General features: G+C 45.4%; 1 protein-coding gene across 2 annotated transcripts in view; it reads left to right on the forward strand.

Moving 5' to 3' along the window:
- Window positions 1–23,762, forward strand: part of STPG4 (sperm-tail PG-rich repeat containing 4) — a 46,662-nt gene extending 22,900 nt beyond the window's left edge. The window contains exons 7-8 of one of the 2 annotated variants that reach the window (XM_035272623.3): window positions 20,120–20,224; window positions 23,626–23,762. In XM_035272623.3, coding sequence (XP_035128514.1) covers window positions 20,120–20,224; window positions 23,626–23,742 — 222 coding nt within the window. In that variant the 3' untranslated portion in view covers window positions 23,743–23,762. Of the gene's footprint in view, window positions 1–10,441; window positions 11,303–20,119; window positions 20,225–23,625 lie in introns of those variants that run through there. The other variant, XM_035272624.3, reaches the window with a different exon arrangement.
- The last annotated feature ends 3,670 nt before the right edge of the window (window positions 23,763–27,432 follow it).

Consider the following 27,432-nt stretch of genomic DNA (forward strand, 5'->3'; position numbering starts at 1 on the left):
TTAACATCATAGTTATAGAACTGTGAAGAATTGTTAGAACTGGAAGAAACTTTACAAATCAACTACAGTATCTGTTAGGGTGAGCTTTGATAATGATCTTGACTGCCATTCATTTAGTGTCTCTGGCGCCAGGTACAGTGTTCAGTGACTGACATAGACTGTCTCGTGTAATCCGCCCCTCGTGTAATACTTGGGGAGATAGTATTAATTTATCATCTCTATTTGACAGGTCAGGAAGTGGCCATTAATTGCTCAAGGTCACACAATTATTAAGAGAGAGAGTCAGGGCTTAGTTTTTGGTGACCTCAAAATCTGGGCTTTGAGCTGTCTTACCACTTAGTGCAGTAGTCCCCAACCTTTTTGGCACCAGGGACTGGTTTCACAGAAGACAGTTTTTCCATGGACCAGGGGTGGGGTGGGGAATGGTTTCAGGATGATTCAAGGCATTACATTATTGTGCACTTTACATCTATTATTATTAGATTATAACATATAATGAAATAATTATACAACTCACCATAATGTAGAATCCGTGGGAGCCCAGAGCTTGTTTTTCTGCAACTAGATGGTCCTATTTGGGAGTGATGGGAGAATGTGACAGGTCATCAGGCATTAGATTCTCACAAGGAGCATGCAACCTAGATCCCTTGTGCAGTTCACAACAGGGTTCCTGCTCCTATGAGAATCTAATGCTGCTGCTGATCTGATAGAAGCTAGAGCTCAGGCAGTAATGCGAGTGATCTGGAGTGGACATAAATACAGATGAAGCTTCACTCCCCAGCTCACCCACCCCTCACCTCCTGTTATGAAGCCCCTGACTTAAGCAACTCAAAATCTAAAGCCAGGTAGTCAATATTGTGCTATCAGACCAGGTGCAGTGGCTTAACCCTGTAATCCCAAGAAGCTGGGAAGCCATGACAGGGAGGACCCCTTGAGACCAGGATTTCAAGATCAGCCTGGGCAATATAGCAAGACCTCATCTGTATTCAAAAAAAATAAAAAAAAAATATATATATATTATATATGTATACATATATATTTTTAAATATATACATACACATATATATGTATGTGTATGTTGTGCTGTCTCTAAAGTGACAACTTTCCCCTGATAACTGAGGCTTGATTATGAGGTCAGGTTTCCCCACTTGACTCATTTGCAGTAGGATGAGTTCTTTCGTCTATTCCAGAAATCATTTTGGATGCTTATGTGTGTGACACCCTATGCCAGGTAGGCATTGTTGATACAAAGGCAAGTGAGATATTTCATCAATGCTCTCTTTGTGCTTCAACAGGGTAGGGATAGTCTAAAGTCAATTATCCAACCAATATGTGTACACATAAGCACACACAAACTTAATACATATTAAATGAGAGTCTGTGATTCACAAGGCATTTGTCTGACTAATGTGGGAACAAATAGGTTAGCATACAGAATTTGAAGCATGGGACCCCAAATTAGACACTGATGACTCAATTTAACATTATCTGTTAATAGAAGCACATGCATCTTTCTTCCAACAGCCACCTCCAAAACTTTCCAATACATTTGCTTGATAAGCTTCCCAGCAAGTGCCCAACCCTAGGTAGAGGAAGAAGAAGGCATGGGTGAAGAGAAAGCTTGGTTAAGGCAAGGGACACCCATACTCATTTCTCAGAGCCTACATCCTAAGCAAAAATCAAATAAACCAAAGTCCTAGGTGTCCTCTCAGCTTTTGGGTCGAAGGGCCTTTCTATAAGGTATTCATTATTTGAGGGGCCCAGGAAGGGAAATTGGTATTTATGTCTTTCCCACTCACTGCTGCAATGTCTGAAACTCCACAGCTAGAGATTTTGATATGAGAGCCCAAGAGCTGACATGTATCACTCTTGATTTAACTGTTGAGAAAGGTTTTGTGGAGGATTTTGTCTTTTCACATGTCCTCTTCTAAATGCAAAAGCTCCCAAAAGGAGGAAAATATAGATCAAATACATACTGAGGCATTAGCAACCTATCAGATTCTCTCCCCTTCTCCGCCATGCTCCCAGGAACATAAATGAGACAAGAATTAGGGTATCTGAGAGAAAAGGAACTGAAAAGAGGGAGAGACATGAGAAAGTGTCCCAGTTGTTAGACACTTATGTCATTATTGACTGTTCTTTCAGTGCATGGAACATGTGTGCTATGCTTTTAGACAGTAGTCTTAAGATAATTCCATAAAACTTTCTACAAATAAGAAAAAATGAAATTTACAGAGTTGCTATTTTGGGAATTTTCACAGATGTTTAACTTGTAAAATACATAAGTCTGTTGATTCTTATAAGATGAGCAATTTTGACATCAATGTGAAATAGAATAGTTTCAGAGAAACTCTGCCACAATGAATGTTAAATAAGTGGAGATCCTGTTTATGTGGCATAAACCATTATTTTGTGCAATTTGAATATCCTTATATTCCACAGAACTGCAGGGAGCCCAAGGAGCCTAACACCTCTTAAAGGCCACACCTGAATTTTGGAGGGGACACATTCAAACCATAGCGTAGACCAGCCTCTGGACATGTGCCCCTGGGCAAAAGATTGGTGGAGTTTATCCTCTGGAAAAACTCAGTGAACCCAGAGGAAAGAAAACCATATCCCAACACTTAGGGAACCCTAGGATTTGCTATTCACTTGTTTGATCTCAACATATCCTAGCCACGTACCCAGAATTTCCACCATGCGAGTAAGAAAAGCCTCTAACATGAACAAGAGATGGAGATAAACAGACAAAAGGATGGAAACCTGGTTGAAAATAGAACTCTGGGAATAGAGGGAGAAGATTTTTAAAAATACAATTAGCATCCTCAGAGAGATGAGAACAGGAACATTATTTTCAACTTAGGATACTATATTTACCCAAACAATGAACTGTGAAAACAAAGATTTTCAACATGCAAAAACTCATAAAAATTACCTCCCAAATACCATTTTAAAAGATGCCACTGGTAATAAATACAGCAAAACAAAGGAGCAAATCCAGAAAGAAGAAGGCATGGGACGCAGGAGAAAGCGGATACAATCTGGAAGAGTAGTAGTGAAGAAATGTCCCAGGTTGTCCACTGTGCAGCAAACTGAGAGAGAAACCAATCAATATAACAGAAAAAGAAAATAGGGAACTCTAGGAGGAATGTTTCTAAAGAAAAAGGGGCAAAAGAACAGTTGATATGATGGGGAAAAAATGAAGAAAATATATATAGCAAAATGCACAAGTGAAAAAAACGAGGCACAAATTGACTCCAGGTGAAATAAAAGGCTGTACAAGAAAAGAAATAGGCCAGGCATGGTGGCTCATGCTTGTAATCCCAGCACTTTGGGAGGCCAAGGCAGGCAGACTTGAGGTCAGGGGTTCAAGACCAGCCTGGGCAACATGGTGAGACTCTGTCTCTACTAAAAATGCCAAAGTTAACTGGGCATGGTGGAGCATGCCTGTAATCCCAGCTACTCAGGCAGCTGAGGCAGGAGCATCATTTGAACCCAGAAGGTGGAGGTTTCAGTGAGCCAAGATCATACCACTGCATCTGGCCTGGGTGACAGAGCAAGATTCTGCCTCCAAGAAAAAAAAAAAAAGTATTGTATTGTTGGATGATCGTTTAAGAACCTGTCTTCAGGGAGGGATATTTGAATAGAATGTAATTTTATAAGTATTCAGTTCATTGGATAATTTGTGTTATAACTTTGGATTACATGCAAGAACATTGGTACTCAATACTCACATAAAAAACAAATGCTGCTCACGCCTGTAATCCCAGCACTTTCAGAGGCCGAGGCGGGTGGATCACAAGGTCAAGAGATCAAGACCATCCTGGTCAACATGGTGAAACCCCGTCTCTACTAAAAATACAAAAAATTAGCTGGGCATGGTGGCACGTGCCTGTAGTCCCAGCTACTCGGGAGGCTGAGGCAGGAGAATTGCCTGAACCCAGGAGGCGGAGGTTGCGACGAGCTGAGATGGCACCATTGCACTCCAGCCTGGGTAACAAGAGCAAAACTCCGTCTCAAAAAAAAAAAAAAAAAAAAAAATGCTGTGATAAGACGATGCAGTCTTTTATTTTTATTATTTTATTTTTGAGACAGAGTCTTACTCTGTCACCCAGGCTGGAGTGCAGTGGCGTGATCTCAGCTTACTGCAACCTCTGCCTCCTGGGTTCAAGCAATTATCTTGCCTCAGCCTCCCAAGTAGCTGGGATTATAGGCACCCACCACCATGCCTGGCTATTTTTTTTGTATTTTCAGTAGAGATGGGGTTTCTCCATGTTGGCCAGGCTGGTCTTGAACTCCAGGCCTCACTCAAGTGATCTGCCCACCTCAGCCTTGCAAAGTGCTGGGATTATAGGTATGAGCAAACATACCTAGCTTATTTTTATTTTTTTGAGAACAGGGTCTTGCTATGTTGCCCAGGCAGGTGTTGACCTCCTGGACTTATGCTCTCCTCTTGCCTCTGCCTCCCTAAGTGCTAGGATTACAGGCATGAGCCACCACACTCAGCTTAATGCATAGTCTTTTCTAAATTTGAGCATCACTTTCTATGGATTGTCACAAATGGGATTTATTAGAGATTATATACATGTTTTTAATAAATTTTGCCAGACCTTCAGCAATCAAGAGCATTCTATTTCAGCAAATTTGTACGTCTTGTTTATCATTATTCTTTTTTGGAGGGGGGTGGGGATGGAGTCTCGCTCTGTCACCAGGCTGGAGTGCAGTGGTGAGATCTCTGTTGGCGCAACCTCTACCTCCTGGGTTCAAGAGATTCTCCTGCTTCAGCCTTCTGAGTAGCTGGGACTACAGGCACATGCCACCATGCCCAGCTAAGTTTTGTATTTTTAGTAGAGATGGGGTTTCACCACATTGGCCAGAATGGTCTTGATCTCCTGACCTCATGATCCACCTGCCTCAGCCTCCCAAAGTGCTGGGATTACAGGCATCAGCCACGGGGCCTGGCCCATTATTCTTAAAATATTCATTAATTTAGTAGTTTAAACATGGTATCTGGTTGTTTTAATTTAATATGTTTGATTGATTTGAGGTTATACAATCTAATTAGTGTTTATTAACCAATTACTTGTGGTCCTTCCTGTATACTTTCTGGTTACAGATTTTGAGCCCTGTTGATTTCGGATAGGCTGCCTCATTGTTAATATATGTGAAACCTACAATCACCAGAAATCTGACTTGTAGATCTGGTGCAATATAGTAGAGACTTATAGACATTCACCCGGTCTCTTCAAACACTTTTGAGAATGAGGCTACTTATAAAAGATATATACAGGCACCCATCTTTCCTTTATTTTTATGATCGGTGAAAATGAGCTCAGTGAAACATGAATCAGTTATACATACAATCTCAAAGGTTAGGCCAGACGCAGTGGCTTATGCCTGTAATCCCAGCACTCTGGGAGGCAGAGGCAGGCAGATCGCTTGAGGTCAGGAGTTTGAGACCAGCCTGGCCAACACCGTGAAACTGCGTCTCTACTAAAAATACAAAAATTAGCTGGGCATGGCAGTGCACACCTGTAATCCCACCTACGTGGGGGGCTGAAGCACGAGAACAGCTCGAACCTGAGAGGCGGAGGTTGCAGTGAGTGGAGATCATGCCACTGCACTCCAGCCTGGGTGACAGAGCGAGACTCCATCTCAAAAACAAACAACAACCAAATCTCAAAGGTTAACCTATGATAAAATGAATAGTGACATACGAAGGCATGGCAGATTACTACTTAGTTATCCAAAGTCATGAAGTTTGAATTAAAAAATGCTCTAGGATCTTATGTGCTCGAAGGCCTCTCGGTATAGAGACACTATTCTCACTTGTTTCAAAACAAAACATGCAGCCTTCTTTGTGTCAGGGATTCAGGTGAATTACATTTAGTCTCCAAGTGTAGGTGGCTATCAGGAGAAACAACTGGTATGGACTTTGATTGGAAAATGGCTTTTAATCTTCACATTACCAATGTGAATTATTCAGTTACTTTTGAACTAATCATTGATGATGGATCAGCATCATTTTTTTTTCCCCCCCAGAAGAAAGTCTGTGAGGAGAGTATCTACATGTGCCTTTTGGGGTAGATGACAAAGGACATGTTCTACCATAAGTCAAAAGGGCCATTTTTCTTTTACCCACAGTAAAACATTGTATTGAAAACTTCTACCAGACACCATTCACTTTTAGCTCCTGGATAAGGACCAAGCCTCACAAATCCCAAGATCAAAAGGTGCAGCTCACTCATACATCATTTAAAGAGAAACAAATCCTAATTATTTTCAGACAAGAGAACTGGGCAATGGACAACTTTCATTTGTAGTTTCTCCTGCCCTCACTCCTCCCCTTTAATTGATTTCATTGCTTTCATAAGTGACCTAAGTCTCTTGATCTACCAAAAACTGCATGATTTTATTCCCTCCTGAATGTGTTTCAAAATGTGGGCATTAAGGATATCAGATATTCTGCACTACTTCTTTGAACATATAGAGGGTACTTTTTTTATGACTACTTATTACTCCCATTAGAATAAAGAAGAGTAAGGAAGATTTTATTTTTCTAAAGACCACCCCTCCCCACCACCACCAATATCTACTTGGCATGGAGGCTCTAGCGACTCAGTCCTTTTCTTGTCTATTGCTGGTGGGAGTATACACTAATACGACCCTTTGAAAGCAGTTTGGCAGTATGTATAAATGTATAAAAACTGCCTTTTCACTCACAAATTCTACCTTGAGAAAACCTGCCTAAAGTAATCATCTTAAATACAGAAATATTCATCTATACTAAAATATAATCAAGGGATAATTTGTCCAAATGTGGCTATAAGAGTTTTAATTTTTTAAAAAGGTATAATTTGTAATAGCAAGATAATAGCAGCAACAATTTAACAGCAGAGGGGAAATCATTTTAAGAGAATATTATGTATCCACTCAAAAAATATTTGGCAGCCATTTAAACAATGATTGTGTAAATTATAAAAATAGCACCAGAAATGTTTATGATCTCATGTGTAGTGAAAAAATGCAGGATCAAATTGAGATGAGTATTATGATTAAAATAATGTAAGAAAAATCATGTGTACGAAGAATAGGAAATGCATTAAAATTCTTTTAATGGCTCTGCTGAGACACAGTGACTAAGGGTGATTGCTTATATTTCTTTCTCTCCCATTGGTTTCACAGTATATAAAAATATAATTTTGTTTGTTTGTGACAGAGTCTTGCAGTGCCGCCCAGGCTGGTGTGCATTGGCGTGATCTCTGCTCACTGCAATCTCCGCCTCCCGGGTTCAAGCAATTCTTCTGCCTCAGCCTCCCAAGTAACTGGGATTATAGGTGCCCACCACCATGCCTGGCTAATTTTTGTATGGTTAGTGGAGACGGGGTTTCGCCATGTTGGCCCGGCTGGCCTCGAGCTCCTGACCACAAGTGATCCTCCTGCCTTGGTCTCCCAAAGTGCTGGGATATTATAGGCGTGAGATACTGCTCCTGGCCTCAAAATACAATTTTTTTTTTTTTTTTGAGATGGAGTCTCTCTTTGTCACCCAGGTTGAAGTGCAGTGGTGCGATCTCGGCTCACTGCAACCTCTACCTCCTGGGTTTAAGCCATTCTCCTGCCTTAGCCTCCTGAGTAGCTGGGATTACAGACAGGCGCCACTACGCCTGGCTAATTTTTGTATTTTTTTAGTAGAGACGGGTTTCACCATGTTGGTCAGAATGGTCTCGAACTCCTGACCTCAAGTGATCACCCGCCTCGGCCTCCCAAAGTTCTGGGATTATAGGCTCAAATAGAATTTTTAAAACCAGAAAACAGGCAGTGTTTGAGGAAAAGAGCCATCAATATGGTTAAGATGAAAACACTTTGTTATTTAAATAAAAATAGTCCCACTTACTGCTACTTAATTAGGACTCAGTCATTCGTATGATGTTTGGGTCTCCAGTGATTTACTAAGTAGATTCTTTGCAGTAATTGTTTCTCTTAGTTGTATCTACAGTGAAAATATGAGAAACACACTTTCTCAATAGTGGGAACAAAGAAATGTGTTTCTTTGATGTCAGAAATATTTTGGGGTGTTTCTGTATTTCTTAAAACCTGACAGGCCTAAAAAGAATAAGGAAAGAATTAGATAAACAGGAGTCTGTACAGATACAAATGACATTACACTGTCTGTCTGTTTCAGTCACCTTTAAAACTTCCAAAATATCAGACCTGTGGCATAGACTATGCCCTCAAACCAGCATTGCAAATGCTGTGGAATCATTCCAATTGTTTTAGCATTTAAGAAATTAGTTAAAAACTAAGCCAATAGTTTGAAATTCCAAGGGGAGCAGAAAAAGAATTAATAAACACAGTCTGGTTGAGTAAACCAGAAAATTGATTTCTGCTTGAATGGAATCTGGAAGTGAAGATGATTAAAGCAGGTCCCAGTCTCAACCTCCTCAAGGATAAGTTTTATTTGCAGGACTTATTTGGGAAAAATATAACATTTAAAATATAGCTTATAGATGTGCTAGATTTTTTTTTTTTTTAATGGAGTCTCACTCTATTGCTCAGGCTGGAGTCCAGTGGTGGGATCTCGGCTCACTGCAATCTCTGCATCCCGGGTTTAAGTGATTCTCCTGCCTCAGCCTCCCCAGTAGCTGGGATTACAGACAACCGCCACCACGCCCGGCTAATTTTTGTGTTTTTAGTAGAGACGGGGTTTCACCATGTTGACCAAGCTAGTCTCAAACTCCTGACCTCAGGTGATCCGCGCACCTCTTCCTCCCAAAGTGCTGGGATTACAGGTGTGAACCACCGCCCCTGGCCTGTGCTAGAATTTTTAAGAAAATGTTTATCTTGGCAATTTTTCTTCCTAAAAAAATCTGTGCTGCTTTCCAACAGCATTAACATCAACCGAGTCATGAGCGTGAAGAATTTCCTGTACTTTCTTATGATAATTTCTTGACTGGGAACAGGAAAGTGAGATTGTATTGGTTAGAATTTTTTCAGTTGTAATTGACAGAAACCTTCCAAATTAGCTTAAGCAAAAAATAAAAACATAAAGGTGGAGTGGAATGTACTGGTGCCTGTAACCTCCGGCACGTTCAGTACTGTTTTTTCATTTCTCTCCTACCTTAGAGGCGTTATCTTGAGAGCTAGGCAAGATGGCCGCTCCAGGGCTGCACCCTGCCCTCTTAGCAGGGAGTGTGAAAAAGCAGGCTCCTCTTATTGGCCAGTTAGGGTCATGTGCCTTCCCCTGGGCCAATCACTGTGATGAGGAATGGGGGATCCTCTGGTCAGTCAAGGCCCCCTGCCCATCTCTATGTTTGGTGGGAGGTGCTCCATCCTACTCATGCTGAGGGAGTTAGCTTGGCTATCCAGAGACTAGGGAAAAAATGCCCGGAAGGGGGACAACACCTACCTTCTACCTGAACTACAAAAAGAGGGGGCTCCTGCTATCTTAAGTGAAAGGAATCTCCAGGCACCAGAGGCATGAAAATAGAAAGATGGCCTTCCAGATCTCCATTCTTCTCAATGCCCTTCATTCCTTTGGTCCTTCATTTGTCTGAAGTTGCTTCTACTGTTAGCAAAGCATCTGGGAAATTCAAGACAAGAGTCTCCCAGTCCTGCTCCTGCAGGTGCTGAGGCTTTAGCTATTTGCCTCATCAGGGCAGTTCTCACACCTAGGGCAGCAGCCTAGACAAGTGGGAGGAGAGGGTTCAGGGCAGTTGCCAGCGCTGTCCAAGTTTGAGGCCAGAACTGCCTCAGATACCAAACCATTGTGGGTTGCCTTCTGCTCCTGTGGCCTCCTAAGAAAACAGAGGTTGAAGCAGTGAACACCTCCAGCCAGTCTGAATTACCTGGGGGTCCCTGGCATGTGTGTTCCTGTGAAAGTTGCACCTCGAGGTGGGGCAGGTTTGTGTTCACTTGGTGTTGCCCCTCCCATGAGGTAGCCTAACTAGAAACCCAGACGGTCACATGTTCTCTCTTTGTAGAAATAAGCAGTACCTACTCTGAAGGTAGACTTCAGAGGATAGTCAATTATTAATTTTGCAAATGTGAATAACTTTCGGCACCTAACAGGTTTGCTTCTATCCCACCCACCAGCATATATGTCTGCCTTCTCTTGGGAACCTGTAGACCAGTGTTTACAGAATTCTAGAATTTCGTGAAGTGCATAGGCCCTGCCACACACCTCCCCTTGAGTTCGCAGATAGGGGGCTGTAGCTTTGCTCAGTACCCACCTCCACACAGGATGCTGTCCTCCTTGCTGAGGCTTTTTGTCCCCTTTTTTGGGCAGTGTATTCCCACCTATCACACACATCAAATTTGGGGAGATCATTTTTACCACCCCGTGTAGTAATTTCAGTTTATGCTGCTTATTACTTGTATTTAACGCATGGATATATATAGATATTTGTGGTCATAATTTTTTTCTGACCCATTCTCTTTTCAGTATGATCCACTGAAAGTTGTTTGTGCCAAGATAAATGGGAGTGGACTATGTGCTCTTTCTACGTTCCTTTTAGCTTTATGTATAAGGTTAAAGAAAAACAGCTTAGAACTAAATACTGATACATTCCAGCATGGAGAAGCAAGGCCAGTAACTAGCTCTGGCTCCCACAGCTGAAACGCGAAATCACTGGTTTCTAAGCCTGCTGAGCCTCATGTTCTCATCTGTTAAATAGAGATATTAGCACCTCCTGCACCAGGCTGGCATTAAAATGAAATGAAAGTAAGTGTGTGAATGGGCGCTGTGAAGTAGAGATGGCGGCAGGGAGGGGCAGCTCTCTGGCTCTCCAGTCTATGGGGAGCTGTCAGTGGGCAACAGTGAAGCCTGCCTGCTGAACCTGTTTTGGGTCAGGGTAGAGAGGAGCCCTGGAAGACCAGCACCCAAAGGGCTTTAACCTGTTCCTGCAGGTGAGGATTCCGAATTAAGGTTTGCAGAAACTGGAAGTACATGGTGACATTTAGATGTTTACATCTGCCATCAATTTGTAAAAACCTTTCTCATGTTCATACACATATAAAATGCAAAAAAGTAGTAACTTGACAAAGATGAATTTCAGGTTCCTCGGTGCGTGTTTTTTTCTTTTTTAGAGATGGGGTTTTACTGTGTTGGCCATGCTGGTCTCAAACTCCTGGGGTCAAGAGATCTACCTGCCTGGGCCTCCCAAAGTGCTGGGATTACAAGTGTAAGCCACCGCATCCAGCCCCTCACTGCATTTTTTGACAGGAGCCTGTGCAGAAATCTGTTAATACACACCTCATGTTTCTTGGTCCACTTAGTCCATTCCTGCTGCTATAACAAAATACCTTAGACTAGGTAATTTATAAACCATAGAAATTTATTGTTCACAGTTCTGGAGGCCAGGAAGTCCAAGGTAAGACTGGTGTCTGGTGAGGGCCCCCTTCTTCATAGATGGTGCTTCTAGCTGCATCCGCACATGACAAAGGGTAGAAGCTTCCGCCGTAAGAGGATGAAGCTAGAAAGCACCATCATTCCTGTCCGAGGAAGGCGGGCAAGCTTCCTCAGGCCTCTTTTACAAGTGCACGAATCCCATTAGTGAGGAAGAAGCCCTCATGACCTAATCACCTCCCAGAGGCCCCATATGTTAACACTATCACAGGGGCCATTAGGCTCCAACATAGGAATTTTGGGAGGACGTCAACATCCAGACCATAGCAGCATACAAAGATTCTTCAGCTGGGAAACAGAATGTGTGCGCTTTCTGGAGAAAGAGGAGTTTTTAAAAAGTAAGTTTAGCAAATTCAAGTTGGTTGCTATGGTGTAAGATTGAGTCATATATCTCATATTATAGGATTTGCTTCATGGTTTTTTTTCTCATGAGCTTACTTGATCTCATTTGTCTTAACAACATAAGATCATGAGTTTTTCCTCATGAGTTTACTTGATTTGTCTTAACAACTTAAGATCAAATTTTATAACATAGTAATGATTAAAAATCCCTTTTGCACATGAATCTGAGTGCTCTCCACCAGTCTCTACCTGCTTGCCCCATGCCTTTGCCCTCATATTCCTCCCTCCCTGTCCACCTGTGTCCTACCTATCTTCAAGGTGCTATTCCAGACCCCTCTTCCATGGAGCCTTGGCACACCACTTGCCGCTCCCCGTGGCCTCTCCTCACCGTGAGCTCATCACAGGCCCTCCGACCTGGTAGACACACTCATTTCATGTTTAATTCCATTCTGTGACAGTTTCCTTTTTTGTTGCTATGGTGGTGGTGGTTCTTTAACTCATATATTGTGGTTTGCACTCGATTTTTGTCCTTGTCTTCACAGCTAGATTGCAGGCACCCTGAAGTCGATGATCTTAGACGAAACGTCTTTAACATCCGCCAGAATCTCTGGCCTAAATACCTTGCACACAGCAGGTTTCAGTGAATATTTGTGGATTTGACTTTTTAAGCTTTGTTTTAATGAGGTTTGACACATTCAACCTAGCGGCAGCCCCTAACCCCCGGGACATTCACGGTTCAGAAAGTTGAATGGAAGCGAAACGAATTCCTACTGTTAACTTGCACACAGATTAAGATACCCCAGCGACCACTAATCATCTGTTCTTTGGTCTTTTCTACTAATTAAATCAGCACAGTCCAGTTAACACCTTTTATTTTGTTTTTGCAATGTAGTGAATTTGTCCCAGCAAGGTTAAAATGAATAACATCCTTTTCTCTAGGCTTCCTCGAGGCCCTGCCCATTTTAACCTAGCTTTCCCAGCCACAGCTTCCCACAAACCATTCCACCAGCCTCAAACGTACTTCCTTAGTCTTCTTAGACCCCTTGGACCAGATGGGCTTACTCCCTGACATGCTCTCCATAGCATCCTATGCATCCTTTGTGTGAACTCCCCATGTTTGCGATTTTTTTTTTTTTTTTTTTGTAAGGTATGCCTTCCTTGCTAGAATGTGAGCATAGGAAATGCACGCCTACCTTGTCGATGAGGACTAAGTTCTGCCAGTACGAGACCCTAAATAACCATGTTACAAGCAAGATAGGAATTGATTTCTCTCTTGTATGAAGTCTCTGCAGTAGGCAGTTTAGGGCTGATGTGGCAACTCCACAGCATCAGACTCCTCCTATGGGCTGCTCTGCTGAGCATCGCTTCCATCCTCATGGTCCCAGACAGCAGGGAACAGGGCCCCAGCTGGCAGGAAGGAGCGTGGGGAAGAAGCACAATATGCCCTCTCCTGAAGGCTTTCCCTTGGAATTTGCATGCACCTTTTTCACCTCCATCCCATTGGCCCAAGATTAGTTATACGGCCACAGCTAGCTGCCAGGGAGGCTGGGAAGTGAATCTTTTTTCTGGATAGACAAGAGCCCAGTTAAAAATTGTTCTAATACTGGCTGGGTGCAGTGGCTCTTGCCTGTAATCCCAACACTTTGGGAGGCTGAGGTGGGTGGATCACGAGGTCCCGAGTTCAAGACCAGCCTAGCCAAGATGGTGAAACCCCATCTCTACTAAAAATACAAAAATTAGCTGGGCATGGTGGCGGTCACCTATAATCCGAGCTACTCGGGAGGCTGTGGCAGGGAATTGCTTGAGCTTGGAAGGCGGAGTTTGCAGTGAACCGAGATGTGCCACTGCACTCCACCCTGAATGACAGAGCGAGACTCCATCTCAAAAAAAAAAAAAATTGTTCTGAGGAGAGAACAGCTGTTAGGAGACAGTCATATGCCACTGTATTCCCAGCTTCCAGCCCACTGCCTGGAACCTTGTATATTGGCTGAATAAAGACATGAGCTGATAGGCTGGGCGAGGTGACTGACGCCTATAATCCTAGCACTTTGGGAGGCCGAGGCGGGCAGATCACCTGAAGTCAGAGTTTGAGACCAGCCTTACCAACATTGGTGAAACCTCGTCTCTACTTAAAAAAAAAAGAAATACAAAAATTAGCTGGGCATGGTGACAGGCACCTGTAATCCCAGCTACCTGGTAGGCTGAGGTTGCAGTGAGCCAAGATTGCACCACACACTCTAGCCTGGGTGACAGAGTGAGACTCTGCTTAAAAAAAAAAAAAAAAAAAGACATGAGCTGAACACTGATGTATTCATTTGCTAGGGCTGCCATAACAAAGTACCACAAACTGGGTATTTGTTGTGCCCTGTGCAGTAGAAATTTGTTGTCTCACAGTTGTGGAGACTAGAAGTCCCAGCCCAAGGTGTTGGCAGTGTGAGTTCCTTCTGGGTGCTGCGAGGAACAATCTGTTCATGCCTCATTCACAGCTCGGGGTGGCTTGCTGGCACTCCTCGGTCATCCTGTTTAGTTCCATGCCTTTGTTTTCACATGATGTTTTCCCTGTGAGCTTGTCTTTGTATCCAAATTTCCCCTTTTAATAGAGGACACCAGCCTTATTGGACGAAGCCCCACCCTAATGACTGCATTGTAAATAATTACATCTGCAGCAACCCTATTTCCAAATCAGGTCACATGCTGAGGTACTGGGAATTCCAAATTCATTAGACCTTAAAAACTGGGGAGAGACACCATTCAGCATGGAAGCCATGTCAACACAATGGAAATTCATAGGACTTACAATTTTGGGGCATAGAATTCAATACCTAACAACCTGGAACAGTTTCATCTACTCTCACATTCTCTAGGAGTCATCTGGCATTTGGCTGCTCTGGGCTACCCCAGAGTGATATATGTCTTTACTCTAGAGGAGAGTATTGATTTTACAGATTAACCAGTCCCAGCCTCTCAGCCCTGGGGGAGGAGTGTGTGCAGCACGGGATCTCAGGCTTACCAAAGGCCTATAATGTTTCACAGCATTATGACCCATCAGAAGTTGGACCCAAATAAGCCAGGCTTCTTCGTGATATGACAGAGACCCAGGAGCTCTCCAGGAAAGTCTGAGTCATTTGCAGCAAGATGAAAACTCCTGGCCTTGGTGACATCCTGGAGCCCACTGGAATCACACTTAACAGGACAGCCCGGTTACACTGGAGCCAAGTTTGTCATCTGAAAGCCAGGCACCTCAGCTCTTGCTCGCCCCAGCCCCTCCAGCCTCCATTTATTCTTTTGTGGTATTTCTGTTTGGTCCTGTCTGTATCCCTCACTGGACACTAAACTCCCTGGAGGCCAAAGTGAGTGTTCTATTCAACTGCGGAAAAATCCCTACAGCTCCCATTGGTTAAAGTTACCCTCAAATAGAAGCGCAATTAAATAGGGCTTTCTCAGAGGGAAGGGAATGATATTCTCATCAGGAGGGTTGAGATGTAATCACGCACCAGAGCTGAGGAATAGATACCATAAAAGGTTCCCTGTTGTTTCTTTTGACACCAAGTTCTAGGACTCTAGGAAGGTGATTATTCTGCTCTGCCCTGGAGACAGAACATCAGTGGTCTTTGAAAGGTTTAGCTTTGGGGAACCCACATTTGCCAAAACATGACCCTGATAAAAGCAAGGTTTAGGAAATGGCCAATCTGATTTGTGGAAGAGATGCTTAGTGCTGCATGTTGAACCCGGAGGCCTCCCTTTGCACGCACACCATACACCATGTGAGACCCGAGCTCTAGATCACACTTGAGAATCCCAGTAAAGGAGAGAGCAGATTGCTCAGCTTTAAGGAAGAGTAGGACATGGTTCAAATGTCCTTGTTGTTTTAAACACCCTCCCATTGAGCTGGGTTCAGAAATGGCACATCCCAAGCCATCTGTCCACTCAAGTCGTCCTTGGATGGGGCAGCAGCGGGACTCTGCTAGAGCTGTTTGGTGTCCATTGTAGGACCCTCCCATGAGCAGTCTCAGGTCACGGCTTTGCCACAGCATGCCTGTGGCTTTGGAATATGAACTTGGGCTTATATCCACTTCCCTAATGCTCCCTCTTAAAGATCCCATCTGCCACATGTGGAATAGCATTCAGTAACTTCTTCTGCAGCACATCTTAGTCCCTTTGATTCAGATGACCAAGGTCATGCAAGGAAGCTGCTGGATGGGATGGCAACACATCATGTTTCATCAGACTTCACACCTGGACTCCCAGGCAGCTCGAGACTAGGAAGCTTAGAAAGCAAAGCCACATTAGGCCTGGGGAAAAGGGGCAGGTCGCTCCATTTTTAGCCATTCTGCAGATGGCTGTCATCGGTGTGGAATGAATGGTAGCACACTCAGCATCATCTCTTGCCCCAGCTACTCATCTGGCTTGAAAGCACTGCATTATTATGGCCGAACTGAGAGGCAGCTGCACAAAGTGTTCCTATGCAGATTTTCTTGGCATTTTGCTCCTTTGTGTTTATTATGGCTTAGATTTCTTCAACTTGAATGCAGAATTCACACCAGAGAGCCTCTCTCTGACAGCAACCTCTGTCACATGTATGCATCAGTTTGAAAACATGACTGTTTTCATCTTTCTTCCATGAGTTGTAAAATGATGAGGCACATCTATCCCTTGATTATCAGACGTGTGCTTGGCTGTTAATAACAGACTCCAGTCATAGTGGAGTAATTGAGAATGGCAGCCCTGATTACATGGCTGTGCCACCTGCCAGAGAGATTGGGAAAGCCTTGCTTTAAATCCCGTGGAAGGGCTGGGTGCAGTGGCTCACATCTGTAATCCCAGCACTTTGGGAAGCTGAGGCAGGTGGATCATGTGGTCAGGAGTTCGAGACCAGCATGGCCAATATGGTGAAACCCCATCTTTACTAAAAGTACAAAAATTAGCCAGGCGTGGTGGCACGTGCCTGTAGTGCCAGCTACTCAGGAGGCTGAGGCAGAAGAATTACTTGAACCTGGAAGGCGGAGGTTGCAGTGAGCTGAGATCACACCACTGCACTCCATCCTGGGCTACTGAGTGAGATTCTGTCTCAAATAAATAAATAAATAAATAAATAAATAAATAATTAATTAATAATTAAAAAAAGTAAATCCCTCCTTCCCTCCCATGGAGAGTCTGCAGCTCAGTGCTTGTTCTGCCAAATCTGTGGTGCTCATTTGTGGCCAGCCTTACCTATTATAAGGATCTTACAGGACACATCTCTATTACGACCTTACTGTTGGCTTTATCTTTTTTCTTCCCCTCCCCTCCCCTCCCCTCACCTCTCTTTCAGGGTCTCATTCTGGTTCCCAGGCTGGAGTGCAGTGTGGTGTGATCACAGCTCATTGCAGCCTGGATATTCCGGGCTCAGGTAATCCTCCCACCTCAGCCTCCCAAGTATCTGGGACCACAGGAACACATCACAACAGGCTAACTTTTATATTTTTTGTAGAGACAGAGTCTCACCATGTTGCCCAGGCTTGTCTTGAAATCCTGACCTCAAGTAAACCCCCAGCCTCAGCCTCCCAAAGTGCTGGGATTACAGGTATGAGCTACCATGGCTGGCCTCTATTTTTCTTTATCTAATTTCCATAGTCAATTATCTATACATTAAGTATCATTTTTTTTCTCATTTCAGGAGCCCTCATGTTCATTGTAGAAAAATTAGAAAATGCATATCAGCAAAAAAAATTTTTTTTCATTTCCTTTTTATTCAACATGCCACTACTCCAAGAAAACTGTTTGTGAACATTCTGAGATACTTTCATTCCAAGTTTTTTAATACACATTTGTTCAGCTTGCATTTTTGACTTAATGATATTTGGGAGTAGTTTTTATATCTATAAAAATTCATCGCCAGGTGCAGTGGCTCACGCCTGTAATCCCAGCACTTTGGAAGGCCGCGGCGGGTGGATCATGAGGTCAAGAGATCGAGGCCATCCTGGCCAACATAGTGAAATTCTGTCTCCACTAAAATATAAAAATTAGCTGGGCTTGGTGGTGTGCGCCTGTAGTCCCAGCTACTCAGGAGGCTGAGGCAGGAGAATTGCTTGAACCCAGGAGGCAGAGGTTGCAGTGAGCTGACATCACACCACTGCACTCCAGCCTGGTGCCTGGCGACAGAGTGACACTCTGTCTCAAAAAAAAAAAAAAAATTTTCATCAATACTGGACTGCTGGATGGAAGCATTGTAATTTATTTAACCAGGCACATATCATCCATTATTTAGTTTATTTCTCATTTTTCACTTTTGGAAACAATGTTACAGCCATTGTGGCTAAATATTTGCACATATTCTCAATTGTTTTCTTAGGGTGAATGCCTAAAACTGAAATGGCTGGGTCAAAATAATAAATATATGTTGTCCTAAACTCCGTATTGTGAAAACTTGAAAAATATATACAACTTAGACTACTGTGTTGAAACCTTATGTATCTAGTCAGCAGCCTTCAACTTCAGGCCCATGTTTTGGTTAATACTCCCACCTACTTCCCCTAACTCCTGCATTATTTTGAAACAGATTCAAGACATCATGCTAGAAAAACATATTTTGTTTATGCCCTGTCCCTCCCCTGAGGCAAGGAGCACTAGCTATTTGAAAATGGGAGGGGAAAAAAAGGGAATTACCAAGGGGAAGAAAAGATTAACATCATGTTAGCGTTATCCAGTGTTCCGGCCATTCCCATTTTCCCTGCCACATTCTAGGCTCAGGACTCAACATTTGTCTCCTGATTCCTGCAACAACCAATAACCATTCTCCTTTCTTGCGATCTGGATAAGCATATTTGTTTTCTTTGTTGGTTTTTTCTTTTTTGAGGCAGTTTTGCTTTTGTTGCCCAGGCTGGAGTGCAATGGCATGATCTTGGCTTGCCGCAACCTCTGCCTCCTAGGTTCAAGTGATTCTCCTGCCTCAGCCTCCCACAGAGTTGGGATTATAGGCATGTGCCACCATGCCTGGCTAATTTTGTATTTTGGTAGAGACGGGGTTTCTCCATGTTGGTCAGGCTGGTCTTGAACTCCTGACCTCAGGTGATCCTCCCACCTTGGCCTCCCAAAGTGCTGGGATTACAGGCCTGAGCCACCACGCCCAGCTTTTCTTTCTTTTTTTTTTTGAGTTGGAGTTTCACTCCTGTTGCCCAGGCTGGAGTGCAATGGCACGGTCTTGGCTCATTACCACCTGCACCTCCCAGGTTCAAGCGATTCTCCTGGCTCAGCCTTCTGAGTAGCTGGGATTACAGGTATATGCCACTATGCCTGGCTAACTTTTTAAATATTTTTAGTAGAGATAGGGTTTCTCCATGTTGGTGAGGCTGGTCTCGAACTCCTGACCTCAGGTGATCCGCCTGCTGTGGCCTCCCAAGGTTCTGGGATTACAGGTGTGAGCCACCACGCTGGCTGGCATATATGTTTTTAAGCTGTTTCATGTCTTGCCAGATTGCACTCTGGAAAGGCTGATCAAATTTACGCTTCTGCCAGCATCATAAGGAGTGCCCATGCTGGTTGTTCAAGCTTTGGCTTCCTTCTTTCCCTCTCTCCTTCCTTCCCTTCCCTCCCTCCCTTCTCTCCCTTCCTCCCTCCCTCCCTTCCCTTCCTTCTTTCCTTCCCTTTCTCTTTCCCTTTCTTCCTTCCTCTCTCTCTTCTTTCTCAACCTTTTTTTAATTTTTAGAACCCCTTTCTCCTTACCCCATGGGGAAAAAGGAATTGTGTTTTTTAAATTAGAACTTATTTAAATGAGGTTAAACCCTCCTTCCCTGAAGTTTGCTCATTAAACGTTTGTATATCCTCTTTGTGAATTGCCTGTTGCTAATTTTCCTACCAGAGTGATTGTCTTTTTAAAATTGTGTTCACTCATTTATGTTAATCTTATAGCATTGTGCTTATATCAGTGAATTGCTATGAATAGTTTTTTGAACTAAGGTAACATATACAACATTTATATGAAAGAATAAGCATTTTTATAAAGCTAACAGCTCGGAGCAGCAAGTTACCTTTAACAGTCAGAGGGACAAGTACGGCATGAGGCCTGCCTGCCACTGTGAGGGGCCAGGGGAACTGAGTGTGGGCTGGGGACCCAGGGGCATCAGGGACCCTGGTAGGGACAAGGGAGGCAGGTACTGCTCACCTACCCTCCTTCACTCCTCACCATTGTGCACAAGAAAGGTGAGCAGGCATTACTCCCATTTCACAGTGACTTGTCCCAGCTCACACCTTAATGAGATCTCTCAAGACCAAATGTGGGATTTTTCTACCATATCACATTGATTTATATGTTTATTAGTAGAAGGCAAATAAAGTGTTAAAAGATATCAAATATTAGTATAATAATAATGAAGCAATTTTTTAAATGTTTGATAGCATGAAGGCCCTGGTCCTGGTCATTATAACGTGAAAATACCTCCAACCAGCTCTATTACTTCTTGTTTTCAATCCAGAGTACCTCGATTCTTGCCCATCTGTTCAGTAAGTATTCTGAAAGACAGACTGCCTCCCACCCCAAGGGGTATGGTTATGGTGGTAGGTTTTCTGTTTCTATGTGTATGGGAGGTACGGGGTGGTGGTAAGATGGGGGAATGATCATCTGTATACAGTTTGGTACATACAGTTGCCTGTCAAGGCAATCAGGAGTGAAATGCTCAAACACCTGGAAGTTCTCAACCAACTTCAGGTTCAGAGTGACTCTAGGCCCAAAGACTGTGGCTGAATTATGGGGCCAGTTGGAAGAAGCATAATCAACCATCAATGTTACCAACTAGATGCTTTGTTGTGGGTGCCTTTACTGAACTGAAGCAAGCAGTGTGGAGTGGCTGCCTCCCACCAGCCAGCACGTCTATTCTGTGTGTGTGTGGCTTCTGGGAGCCCAAGGAAGCAAAAAGTTGAAGCAGAAACATTTTTATTAAACTAAACGGGACCATCAAGGCATTGGCAATCACCCCACCCTCAAGACTCAGGACAGAGACACAGGGAGGAGGCTCAAGTCCATGGAGAGATACAAAGAATGCAGATCTTGGGAGTGCAGGGGATGCCTCCAAAGCCTAGAGAAGTCCAGGAAAGGTTATAAAAGCATAACATGGCCCAGCACAGTGGCTCACACCTATCATCCCAGCACTTTGAAGGCAGAGGCAGGTGGATCACCTGAGGTCAGGAGTTTGAGACCAGCCTGACGAACACGGAGAAACGCCATCTCTACTAAAAATATAAAAATTAGCCAGGCGTGATGGTGCGTGCCTGTAATCCCAGCTACTCAGGAGGCTGAGGCAGGAGAATCGCTGGAACCTGGGAGGCGAAGGTTGCAGTGAGCCAAGATCAAGCCATTGCACTCCAGCTGGGCAATAGGAGCAAAACTCTGTCTCAAAAGAAAAAGACAAAAAGCATGATATGAAGTTTACCAACAGTGGATTTTTTTTTTTTTTATGTCAAAAGACAGTTTTAATTCCCATAGCTTTGTTGCTTTCAGCCTGCACCTCAGTTTGAAAGTCCCCATGATTTGCTTGTATGTAGACTCATTTGAGGTGGGGGAGACAGAAGTATAAATTCTGTCTGTAAGGAAATGGGCCCAACCTGGGGAGTCAAGGGGCTAGGAGGAGCTGGAGCAGTGGGTGGGAGAGGGCTAGTACTGCCACTATCTGGGCTGCAAATCACCTCCCCTAACCCCACCTAGCCCATGCCCCAGCTCATGGCCTTCAGAATCTCTGCCCCAGAGCTGCTGGGCAGCAGCGTAGCGCAGCCTTTATCTAGAGTGTTAATGGGGAGGCCCTGCCAGTGAAATTGCAGACAGACCGACAGCAGGAGGCTAGGGGACCCACATACCTTAGTGGCATCACTATGATCCAGAAACATGTTTGTTAGAGGCCATGGGGTCAAGCATTCTCAGGAACAGTGAGTCATGCTAACCAAACTCCCAGGCAACTAAGCGAGAAACCCGAAGATATACTGTTAACTTCTAAGCATTCATCGTATCGGCCTGGTGACTAGAGTGCTGATCAATGGAGTCTCTCCCTTATAGAAGATTTTAGGGAAGCTGAAGACAACCAGGTCATTGGTGGCAGTGAAATCAGGGGAGGGAACCAGCTTGATGTTCTCAAGGTGGCTGAGACGTAGCCTGCGGCCTCCTGAGGGGTGGCCTTGTGGGATGCAGGCCCCCTGAACCTGCTGTTCTCTGCCCTGGCCTCCCAGGCCTCCACATGCACGTTGAACCCTCATTGATAGCACTAAACTAATTGAGGCTTCAGCTTCCTTTGACATTTGGCCAGGACTTGATTAGATTTCCAGGCTGCTCCTCTCCTTCTGGCAAGGGAAACATCCTGTCATTTAAAGCGGTTTCTGTGGGCAGCTGATTTCATGTGCTCTGGACTGACCGCTCTGAAACTGCAGGGCAGGGTGGAAATCACAAGTAGGTGATAATAGTAAATAATAATAGTGGTGGTAGCTAACTGCTGAGCTGGCCAAGTCTCTTTGTCTTAGAGAGATGCCAGCCAGAGCCTCATAGCCCCTAGAGGCAGGTGCTTGACCCCATTTGATGGGCAAGTATGGGAAGCCCATTCCTGGGATGGTGGGACTAGGACTGGAATTCAGGCTTGTGTGACTCTGAAACCCTTGATCTTTTTTTTTTTTTGAGATGGAGTTTCGCTCTTGTTACCCAGGCTGGAGTGCAATGGCACAATCTCGGCTCACTGCAACCTCCGTCTCCTGGGTTCAAGCAATTCTCCTGCCTCAGCCTCCCAAGTAGCTAGGATTACAGGCACGCACCACCATGCCCAGTTAATTTTTGTATTTTTAGTAGAGACAGGGTTTCACCTTGTTGACCAAGATGGTCTCGATTTCTTGACCTCGTGATCCACCCACCTCGGCCTCCCAAAGTGCTGAGATTATAGGCGTGAGGCACTGCACCTGGCCGAAACCCTTGATCTTAACCACCACACTGGTGTCTCAAATGCCTCTGGACTTCAAGCATATGTGCATGTGCCCCCAGCATGGGAAACATCGACCTAAGAAATTGAAGTCAGTCTATGAAAATGGCATTTATTTGTATTTTATCACTACAGAAGAGAAGCTTTGTTTAAATAATTGGCAAACTAAAGCCAGGTGTGGTGGCGCATGCCTGTAATCCCAGCTACTCAGGAGGCTGAGGCAGGAGAATCCCTTGAGCCCAGGAGGTGGAGGTTGCAGTGAGCTGAGATTGTGCCGCTGCACTCCAGCCTGGGCGACAGAGTGAGACTCTACTTCAGAAAAAAAAACAACACAATAATTTGTTCAAGCGTTTTATAAAAATTAAAACATGACTTTTAAAAATTAGAACTTGTGGATCCCTTGAGAATACTTCTGAGCTGGGGTCCATGGACCCTGGTTGAGAAACACCTTGCTTTAATCACTCCGGGTCAGTGACTGAAACACAACCCCGTTTGAGAGGCGGTTAGGGCTTTTGCGTTAGACCATCCGGGTTCAGCATTCATTCTCTTCACTCACCCTCACTCAAGCATCATAAGGAGTGTCCGTGCTGCTTGTTAAAGCTTTGGCTTCCTTTTTGGCTGAGGTTGCCAGGGGGAAAATGATGGCATCTCCATGGGCCAAGTGCCCTTTGGGAGAGGGATGCCTTGAGGTGCAGGTGGGGTGTGACCCCATCTCCTGCAGCAGGTTCTAGGTGTCCCCTGGCTTGGCCTGGCCTCTCAGCCCCACTTCAGCCTCAGCTCCAAGGACATGCTCCAATTCAAGGGTCTGCGGGCGTCAGCCCAGGCTGGTGAGGCCCTGGTTTCTATCCTTGGGGAATTTGTCTACCACATCCAACAGTTTGAAGCTCAGACACAGGAGCCTCAAGGTTTTGCTTTCACTGACTCATCAGTTCCTGTTTTCTGCTCTGTTTTCAGAAAACCCCTGGCCCAGGAGCGTATACAGCTTTAAGACAATTCCCTAAGCAGTCTCCTGCCGTAGCCAGAATGGGCCGAGAACACAGCCTTTACTTCAACAACACATTTGGCTTTTAAAATAAAGCAATCTTGGCACCAAGCTCTACTTGGAGGTTTAGCACATTCTTATGTTTAGAAAGCTGTATTTTGTCTATTCCTTGGAGGGATTTGGCCACAGAACATGATGGATTGCTTGGGGTGACTGTCCTGCTTGCTTATCTGGGATAGTCCCAGCATAATTGCCAGTTCTCTCTCAAAAGTGTCCTGGTCTGAGCAATAAAGTGTATGTTCACTATGCTTCTTACCAAAGAGCAGATTCAGAAAGACTGCACCCTGGGCTGCCGTCAGACAGGCCCTGATGCCTGGGCTCTGCTGTGTGTAGCCTTGTTCCCTCTAGCTAGAACTCAACTGCATCAGGGTTATAAGGCCTCATGGCCCTCTTGAAGACTTCCCTAGGTGGTCGGCATTAAACAGAGGCCAAGCTGAGCTTCACAGCATCCCAAAAGGTGGTTCTTTGTCTCTTCAAACCTCCTGAATTTTACAATATGGATTCAACCTGATGAGTATTTGTGGTTTCAAGTCAACAACATTTTGAGTATCAGCCACGTGCAAGAGTCTGAGCTGGGGTTGCAGAGTGGAGACTTGAAACAAAGATGAATGAGGCATGTGACTGAGTTCAGGGAGGGTCATCGGGGGAGGTGGGGCCGGAAAGGGAATGTGGGGTAGTCCCAGCTGGGGGAAGCCATACAAGCTGTGCCAAGACACTCCTGCCAATTGCCCTGTGTTTGAAGCTTAGGGGCTGCCCTCACGCGGATGGTGGTTCCAACAGGAAGACGGGCTGTGGTCTCAAGAAGCTGCCAAATTATTGCACCAGGTGCACAGAGGAGCCATTGTAACAACGAAGGCCACAGGCATTCGGAGGAGGGAGAGGGCAGCGTGGCCTGAGCTTGGGAGGTGAGGGGTGGCCTGCACCCTAGGGGTCAGGAGGCTGAAATCAGCGGAGGAAAGAGTCAGGGGCAAGGAAGCCTATCTGAGCAAAGGCCTAGGGCAGGAATAAGCATTTGCTGGAGGGGAACAGAGGCAGCCTGGATCAATGACAGTGGAAGGACCAATGACCAGTGAGGGCGTGGGAGGGGAGAAGGGTCCTCGGAAGTCTGGGACCATGTGCTTTCTGCCCTAGGGGCTCTGGGTAGATCCTATGCGTGACAGCATGTCTCACAAAGACCAAGGAGATTCCAGAGTGGTTAATAAATAATTGCGAAGAGTCTTTTTCAAAAACTAATAAAATGAAGAGCTAAGAAGATGCTTACATTTTGTTATATTTTAGTAAATAGTCTAATCCCTCCCCGTTAACCACTATGATGCTGGCTTCTCTAGGTCTTTGCTTTGGTTCCCCCAAGAATCCTTCTGTTCCTCCCACACACACATCACCCCCCTCCCACAACTGCCCTCTGAATTGGGCTCCAACCAAAGGGAATGTTTCTTCTTGGCTGCAACAAAGCCCTAGACTTATAGGACCTTGTAAAATGGGTGTTGAGGGGAGAAAGGGAAGGCCGTCATTCCTGGACTTGATTCGCATTTGTAGAATAAACACCCTGCATTACATTCCTCTGGAACAGAAAACAGACACTTGGAAGATCAGACTGATGTCTTGGGGTAGTGTCTCTTGTCCCACTTTGATCAGAAGATGGCTGCAGGGAAGATCGTTTCCGATTTTTTTCTCCAAGTGGGTTAAAGTTCCCTGCATGATCAGAAAGTGATGGGTGGTGGTTCTGACGGAGGGTGTTTTCTCTAGGAAGCAGCGTCTTGGGACGCACCTGGCACTCAGACGCCGTTCTAGAATGAGATAGAGGCAGAGATGGCCGTGTGTGTCTTACCCGAGGGTCACTGATGGAAAGGTTAGGGAAACCCCTCGAACTAGCAAAGGGAAGAAGGGGGTTGGACTGTAAGGATGTAGAGACATCTCATCGACAAAAGTGTGAACCAAGGGCTGGCAGGAACCACCTCTGTCTCTCTCTCTGGCTCTCACTCTCTCACCCTCTCAGGCCTCATGGTTTCCCCTCTGCCTCTTTCTCAGGCCAGCTTTTTTCTCCCTCTGGAGACTGACTTTCATTGCCTCTTTATGTGGAGAGGATCAAATGTCGTGATCTCGGCCTCTCCTCACATCATTTTGAGTCAACACTCTAAAAGAATAGAACTGGCACCTCCTTGTTTAAGTCTAATTCCTAGGAGAGAGAATCCAATTGGCCAGCTTGGGTCAGGAGTCTGCCCCATCAGCTTGGTCAGGAGGGCCTAGACCTTGGCTGCAGGCATGGCTGTGGGGACCCATGTGAGATGCATGTAATTGGGGTGGAGGGCAGCTCCCTGGTGTCCCAGGAGAGAATGAAGACTCTGTCAGAATCAGAAGGGGAGGGTGTTTTCACCAGCTTGCAGGAAGTGGGTGGGGGCCTGCAGAGACTTCCCCTGCAGGTGGAACCAATGGAGAAGGTGCTTCAGGGCCGTCTGGGCTGACTGTGTCCCCCCAGCAGATGTTGTTTCCTGCTCTGGGCTTTTGCCCAGAGGGTTCCTTGACCCTGACCCTCCTCCTCCTCCTCCTCCTCTGCTGATCTCAACCTCCTGATCCCTGGGATGCAGGCCAAGCTGCCCTCCTACATGATTTTCTGGGGAAAGCTAATGCCTGAGCATGACCAGGCGTCAGTTGTTCTGGGTAGAATGACAAGCAAGGACCTGAACCCAAGTGCTTTTGTTAGCCTGGTTCTTGGCTGGGGTCCCTACAGACCCTTTGGTTTTGGCCAAGGGCAGGGCTGCAGGCCTGCAGAGCCTGCCAGGCTCAAAGGGAAGGGGTTGGGCTCTGGATTGAGGGCCTCATGGCCTGCCTGTTCCACCCTCTCCTTAGCAGGGCTGAGTGACCTCGTGCCCAAGCCCCAGACCCTGGCTCGGCTTATTTGCAGCCTTCTCAGAGAAAAGGCAACTCTGGAGAGCAGGAGGAGCCAAGGCTGAAACCGTGGGAGGCTGGGAGGTGGTGGGGCGTGGGTAAGGAAGGGGAGGGAGATGGCTGGTGGGAGCAGGGAGGGTGGAGTGGCAAGAGAAGGGTCTCATGGGGATGGACGTGTAGGGGAAGGCCTCCTAGCATGTGCCCCCCATTGTCTCGTTAACAACACCCTTGCCCATATTCAAGCCCAGAAAAAGGTGCCATCCTTCTAGACAGTTGTAGGGGCTCCAAGGGGTCTAACCAGCAAGGTAGCACCGTGGCTGCTTTAGTTTCTGAAAACCGTAGGCAGAGAGGGTGACTGCAGGAAGGTAGCTCAGGCTATGGCACTGCATCTATGGTCACCAGAGCGGGCTGGGTGGAGGCAGAGGCAGGCACTGATGAGCATTTTATTCACCTCACCCCCTTGCAGCCTAGCAGCCTGGGAGAAGGCAGTGGGGGACAGCAAGGCAGTGTGCTGGGCGCTGTGCTAGTCACAAGTGGAGCGCAGGGCTTGATGAAAGCTGGTCACACCTCCTCGTCCTGCGTGGAGCACTGAGGTCCATCAAGGAGGAGGGAAGTTGCTGGAGCTGCCCCGATTCAAGGGCATCAGAGTGGACACTTGGAAACATGCCAGGCGGATCATGCCTCTTCAGGCTTCTAATCCTCACCTCTTCCTGGGCTGGGTATGGGAGCTAGACTGCAGAATACCCCAAAGCCCAGGTTCGCAAAGGCTTCCCTGAGCCTTATGCCCCTCTGTGCCAGGGTAGCTCATTCACTGAACCCTCTGTATGAGTTTC

The sequence above is a fragment of the Callithrix jacchus genome, chromosome 14, assembly GCF_049354715.1.
Source record: "Callithrix jacchus isolate 240 chromosome 14, calJac240_pri, whole genome shotgun sequence".
Lineage (NCBI taxonomy): Eukaryota > Metazoa > Chordata > Mammalia > Primates > Cebidae > Callithrix > Callithrix jacchus.